Source organism: Otolemur garnettii, unplaced genomic scaffold, assembly GCF_000181295.1.
Source record: "Otolemur garnettii isolate 467f Iridium unplaced genomic scaffold, OtoGar3 scaffold00179, whole genome shotgun sequence".
Taxonomy (NCBI): Eukaryota; Metazoa; Chordata; class Mammalia; order Primates; family Galagidae; genus Otolemur; species Otolemur garnettii.
The window spans coordinates 1,996,095-2,002,383 of NW_003852574.1; the positions used below are offsets into that span (position 1 = coordinate 1,996,095).

Sequence of the window (6,289 nt, forward strand, 5' to 3'; positions counted from 1 at the left end):
GATTTGAATTCAGGTTAAGGCTCTTGCCAGGACCTGATATTCCCCCACACTAAACGTATGTCTTAGTCCCTCTGCAACTATCCAGACTAGCCTTTGGAGCCAGCTCTGGAACCCGCTACCCAAGCCCACCCACTGTGCCAAAGATGTGCCTACCACTGGAACCCCCACACCTATCAACAGTTCTCACTGCCCACCCTTGCAGGTTATGAAGAGACCTTGACCCGCCTGGCTGCCATCCTTGCCAAACACTTTGCTGACACACGCATCGTGGGCACTGGTGAGGTGCCCTACAGAGGGCCAAGGGGATAGGGATGGATGGCATCTCTTGTGGGCTGCTATGAAAAATGCAGCCAGGTAGGCATGAGGCATGGGGCCAGGGCTGAGGCATGGCCTGTCCCCTTAGACATCCGAGACTCGCTGATGCAGGCCCTGGCCAGCTACGTGTGCTACCCACACTCCCTGCGGGCTGTGGAGCGAATCCCCGAGGAGCAGTGAGTGGGGGCTGGGGGGACCACACACCCTATCTTGCCACACACCATACCCAGCCTCACCCTATGCCTGCCATCCCTTGTCCTCACAGGCGTATTGCCATGGTACGGAACCTCCTTGCACCCTATGAGCAGCGGCCCTGGGCCCAGACCAACTGGATCCTAGTGCGGCTGTGGAGGGTAAGCCTGACCTGAGGGGAGCTGGCTGGAGGGAGAAGTTGCCCTGTCCCACTGACTCCCCCACCCCGATATCACCTCCCAGGGCTGTGGGTTCGGGTACCGCTATACACGACTACCACATCTACTGAAAACCAAACCTGAGGACGCCAATTTGCCCAGCCTCCAGAGTGAGTATCTAGGTTGGGCAGGTCCTGGCAGCATCCTGGGCAGGGTGGGCTGGTGGCCCTTACCCACTATTCTTGAGTGATTTCAAACTCTTCTACTCCTTCCAGCCCCTCTCCTGTACTACTATTGGACCCCAGGCTCCCTGCCTGTTCCCTAGGGTTTCCATTTTGCATGCTTCCTCCCAGCCCAAGGGTTTTCTGGGACTACTACTCATGCTGCACAGTTCTATGTGCACCCTTTGGACCTATACACTCTGCCTGGATCACAGTGGAAGGAGACAACATCCTCCCAGCCTGCTAGCAGCTCATGGGACCACTCTGTCCCTTGCTCTCTAAGCCAGCTCTCTAAGCCAGCTCTCTGGCCTCCCAGCACCATGTCCTTCCATTCTTCCTTTGGTCTGTGCTGGTACTAGACCCAGGGCCTTGAACATCTGAGTCTAGGAGGGGCACAGACTAGAGGTTGCCTAGGACCCAAGGGTGGTCATGGGACTTCCTAGAGTAAGGGGCATTTTGTGAGCAGAGACTCTATTCTCTCTCCAGAGTTCAGCGAAGCTTGTGAACTTAAGCTAGGCCTGGCTTAAGGTCTTGGGCCATCCAGTTTGCAGAGTGCGTATGACACACTGTACTCTCTTGGCCCATGTAGTGTGTTTCTGCCCTTGTGGGCAGTGTTTTTGGTCTGAAGGGTGTCCCTAGAAAGGCCAAGTGCCTAGTCACACAGCAGGTCCTTTCCAGCTGCCTTGGTCTTGCCTCTTGGGCAGAACTTAGCTGCAAGTGGAGAGTAGCTGTGGGGTCAGAAATGTGTCCTGCTGCTGCAGGAACTATTGATTTGCATTGAGAGGAGTGAGGAGGCAGCCAGGCCAGCTGCGGCTGAGGGCTCTGATTACTGCTGCCTGCCAGTCCAGACTTGGTGCCCACCACCTGGGCCATATGCCAAGACCAGGCCAAGGGCAGCAGGGGATGGTAGAGGACAGTAGGGCTTGCAGCAGGGCTCAGAGTAGGCTCTAGAGAAGCTGGCCTTGATACCTATAGGGAAGAATCTATGTTGCCCTGTCTAGGTCTGAGTCTCTCTGAAGGGTAGGTGTCTCAAAACTTGGTGGGGGTCAGGCTTGGGCTGTGTGATTGCTCTAGGTAGGATGCCACATCAGGACCCTCCTGCAGCAGGTCCGTCATGTGGTGGGGTGGTGTAGGAGTTGGAAACAACTGCAGCCTATGGTTTTGCCCACCAGAAAGAGGGCACAGATTTAGCCTTAACCTTTAGGCAGCTGCACCCTGACCCCCACCTCATGACCTGAGCATTCTCAGGATGCCATTTTCTTGTCCTTAACACGAGTGGCCCAAGGGGTGAGGACAGAGGTAGGCAGGCAGTGGCCACTTAAATCTCTGATGCTACTGCCTCCTCATGCTCCTGCAGAGCCCTGCCCCTCCACCCTACTGCAGCAGCACATGGCAGACCTGCTGCGGGAGGGTCCTGACGTAGCACCCAGCTTCCTCAACAGTGTCCTCAACCAGCTCAACTGGGCATTCTCTGAATTCATTGGCATGATTCAGGAGGTATGCTGTAGTGGGGCCTGAGTCAGGGTGGTACAAGGGACAAGGAAGGGCAAGGTGTAGCCAGGCCACTCACTGCTGCTCGCCAACATGATGGTGGCTCAGATTCAGCAGGCTGCTGAACGCCTGGAGCGAAACTTTGTGGACAGCCGGCAGCTCAAGGTATGTGCCACCTGCTTTGACCTCTCGGTCAGCCTGCTGCGTGTCCTGGAGATGACCATCACACTGGTGCCTGAGATATTCCTTGACTGGGCTCGACCTAACTCTGAGATGCTCCTGCGGCGTCTTGCACAGGTGTGTCCATCTGTGCAAGAAGGGTGGGACTTGGGGGACACCCCAGTGGTTACCCTGCCCATTCACCAACGGGCTCCTGCCCTCACAGCTGCTGAACCAGGTGCTGAACCGGGTGACAGCTGAGAGGAACCTGTTTGACCGTGTGGTCACCCTACGGCTGCCTGGTGAGGACCTAGATGCCCTACACCCCAGCACACCACAGGCCTCAGTTCCTCTGCCAGTAATGCTGCCTGAGCCTCCTTTCTGTCCCAGGACAGTCTGACTCAGTGCCCTCCAGGCTCAGCTCTCCCTTCTGTAGGGAGGATAGTGGGAAGGGTGCATGGTGTCAGCCAGGACTGGAGCTCCTGCAGCGGTAGGTCACCTCCTTCCTTCCCCCTTCCTTTTAGGCCTAGAGAGTGTGGACCATTACCCCATTCTGGTGGCAGTGACAGGCATCCTGGTACAGCTCCTGGTACATGGCTCAGCCTCAGAGTGAGTGTTGGGGACTGGGCCCCCATGGGACCTGGGTGCGTCTGATGTGGAGGGGCTGGAGAGGGCTTCCCTGTACCTCAGTTTCCTCATTTCATGAATGGACTTCAGTGTCAGGTTTTGTGGCAGAGGGATGGTGATGAGATGTGAGCTACCCAAATAGGTGCAGCTGCTCTGAGTAGGAGAATCAGGGACTGCAGCAGGGCAGGGTGTCCTGGCTCAGTCAGAGCCACTAGCCTGTGCCATGCCTAGGTGGGGGCATGGGAGCCAGAACTCTGGAGAGTATACCATCCTGCAATGACTGGGGCAACACCGCTGGATTAGGAACTGAGCACACACCACGTTACCTCTGTCTGCAAAGGCTCCAGCAATGAGCATGTACTGCCTTTATTAAGAAATTCTCAACAGCTGAGGCCAGGACACACCTTGGACCACAAGCTTACTCCCCCACCACGAAGGGTTCCCAGTCCTCTCCTCCCTGCCTCCCTACGTTGGGAGTGGCAAGATGCACATAAAGCTAGGGCACTGCCTTAGCCATTAAGCTGAAACCCGTGCCAACCTTTAAGAGATTCCTGCCCTCAAGGGACATCTAGTTCCAGCTCAGCCTTCCTAGCTGGCCATGTTCACTAGGCTTTTTACTGCTTATAAACAAGGGGTGAGAATGGGAGGACTTGGGGGCAGGCGCAGGGTACAGTGCTCTTCACAGCTGTTTTATAAGCCTATGCAATGGGCTCTGCCTTCAGAGTGACTGCTGGCCAGTGAGTGCAGGACCACTCTGGCTGGAGCTCAGGCCAGACCCCCAGGAGTCTCTCAAGGAGGGACTGCCTAATGCCTGCCTTCCAGACTCTGCATGAAGTTGTGAAGTTTTCAGTAGATCGGATGGTGAATGGGAAGGACCTATTTCACCAGAGGGCAGGCATGTTTCCTCCTCCTGTCCTGGGCTTAGGGGCTAGATCTTCCTACAGAGCTCTCCTCCTTTACCCCTGAGAACCCACTCCTTCCTCAGTACCTTAGAAAGGGCTTACACTTCAACTCTTCTGTACCACTCCTTGAGTTGTATAGGACAGCTGCCTCAGTCCCCAACCCTCACTGGGCATTTGGGCCCTGGGTAGTCCCAGGGAAAGCCAGCACTACTAGCAGGCCCTACAAGGGTTTGGGGCCTTTGCCAGGGCAGAGCAGGAGGCAAATTGGAGACCCTAGATGTCCCACCAGTGAGTAAGTAGGGCCATTGTGGTTCAAGTAAGGCCCACACAGGAGTCTGGGGGACCAGGCACAGTGCTTCTCTCCAGCATCTGGTAGTTCTCTGGGCTGTAGCAGGGACCAAGGCAAGCAGCCAGGAGGGTGGGGACCTGAGTGGGGGTCCTAGTTAGCCTAGGTCATCATGAGACCGTCTGAGCCTATGGAGCTAGCAGATTCAGAGCCAGCCTTGAGGGGCAGGCCCACGGGGTTGCAGAGATCAAAGTCTTCAGCTACCGCCAGCTGCACGCGGCCATTGAGGCCCCTCCTGCCTGGCTCCAGAAAGACCACATGCTTGTGGACACTGGCCTTGCGGCTGGGCGCGTCTGACGGTGTGGCACTGAGCACCGAGGACTGTGCACTCAGCTCCTGGAGTGGGCTTGGTGTTCGGGGCCAGCGACGGCAGCAGCCACAGGTACCGTGGCAGCAGCGGCAGCAGCTGCGACATGGTGGCGCAAACAGGTAGAGCAGCACAAGCACAAGGCCCACAACGCAGCCCAGAAGTGTGGTGAAGGCCGTATTGAAGGCTTCTGGCTCTGGGCGAGAGAAATGCACGCTCACGTTGTACTCGTGCATCTGGTTGTGGTGCAGGTGGGGCCCGGTGGCCAGGCACACGAAGACGCCCGCATGCCGCTGCTGCACATTTCCTATGGCCAAGCTGCCGTCTGCCAGCACTGTGATGCTACCGTCGCGGGATCCTGGCGCCACGAGCAGCTCATGCTGTGGCGAAACCCAGGCGATGCGCAGGGCTGGGGCGCTGGTGTTGCAGTATAGCCTCAGGGACCGACCCACCTGCGCATGCAGCTGCTCTTCTGGCAACTCTAGGCCAAAAGCTGGGGCAGCAGTGCAGTTCTCAAAGACTCGGCTGTGCTCGAAGAAGCGCACGCGGGACGTGGGTACTTTGAAGGCCAGGCACATGTACTCATGGGCGAAGTCACGCACAGCGCTTAGGCCCCGCTGGTGCCAGCGCTGCAGAAGGTGGTAAAGGTGGCAGTTACAGGGTAGCGGATTGTTGTGTAAGTAGAGGCCGTTCTTGAGGAAGGCTGGCAGTGCAGCCAGCTGGGGTACAGAGATGTGTCCTAGCCGGTTGGAGGAGAGATCCAGAGTACGCAGGTGGGTCCCACCCAGACCGTACAGGTGGTCGAAAGAGAAGGACGCGAGTTTGTTGCAACCCAGGTAGAGATGGCTGAGCGCGCTCAGGCCGTGGAAGGCATGTTCATCCAAGTGCGCCAGGTGGTTATTGAACAGAAACAGACTCTCCAGCGCCCCCAGCCCGTCGAGGTCGTGGCGGCCGAGCGCCCGCAAGGCATTAGATGATAGATCGAGCAGCCTCAGGCCGCTGGCATTGGTGAAGACACCGCGACCTAGTACATCGAGCCCGTTGTGGCCTAGGCGTAGGTCGCGCAGTCGGGAGAGGGGCGTCAGCCAGCCGGGGCGCAGGCGCTGGAGTGCGTTGTGGCTCAGGTCGAGGTCTGCAGCAGCGGCAGGTAACACGGCCGGCACGTCCTGCAACCCAAGACCTGCGCAGCTCACCAGATCGGCGGCGCAGACGCATTTGTAGGGGCAGCCGTGGGAAGCAAGGGGTGGAAAGCCTTCCAAGTCCCGGCTGCCTAATCCAACCCGCGAAATGCACAGGAGTGTGCCCAGCATCACCAGCCAGGCCATGGTTGTGACTACCAGGGATGGGGCAGGGCAGCTCTGTGTAGGTCACAGCTCCAGGACTCACCCACTTCTCTGGTTCGACATCCGTGGCACCAGATAGCTCATGACTGAGGAGGCACGATGCAGGTTCTGCCCCGCGCGGCCGACTGCTTCTGCTCCCTCATTCCTAGGTCATGAGCCAACCTTCAGCTTCCCTATCTCTCTCAGGGCGTGTTCCGGGTCGGTTTCTAAATACTAGTCCGGTAGGGG

General features: G+C 57.8%; 2 protein-coding genes across 4 annotated transcripts in view; one reads left to right on the forward strand and one right to left on the reverse strand.

The window, feature by feature from the left end:
• The window catches only part of RNF123 (ring finger protein 123), a 27,136-nt gene that overhangs the window by 19,408 nt on the left and 1,439 nt on the right, over positions 1 to 6,289 (forward strand). For all 3 annotated transcript variants that reach the window (XM_012811898.2, XM_023519537.1, XM_023519538.1), the window contains 8 exons: positions 203 to 277; positions 404 to 491; positions 581 to 668; positions 751 to 835; positions 2,244 to 2,383; positions 2,486 to 2,674; positions 2,763 to 2,838; positions 3,061 to 3,145. In XM_012811898.2, the coding sequence (XP_012667352.1) occupies positions 203 to 277; positions 404 to 491; positions 581 to 668; positions 751 to 835; positions 2,244 to 2,383; positions 2,486 to 2,674; positions 2,763 to 2,838; positions 3,061 to 3,145 (826 nt within the window). The remainder of the gene's footprint in view (positions 1 to 202; positions 278 to 403; positions 492 to 580; positions 669 to 750; positions 836 to 2,243; positions 2,384 to 2,485; positions 2,675 to 2,762; positions 2,839 to 3,060; positions 3,146 to 6,289) is intronic.
• Positions 3,491 to 6,283, reverse strand: AMIGO3 (adhesion molecule with Ig like domain 3). Its single transcript, XM_023519542.1, has one exon. It carries the CDS (start codon positions 6,041 to 6,043, stop codon positions 4,514 to 4,516), a length of 1,530 nt encoding a protein of 509 aa, XP_023375310.1. The 5' UTR covers positions 6,044 to 6,283; the 3' UTR covers positions 3,491 to 4,513.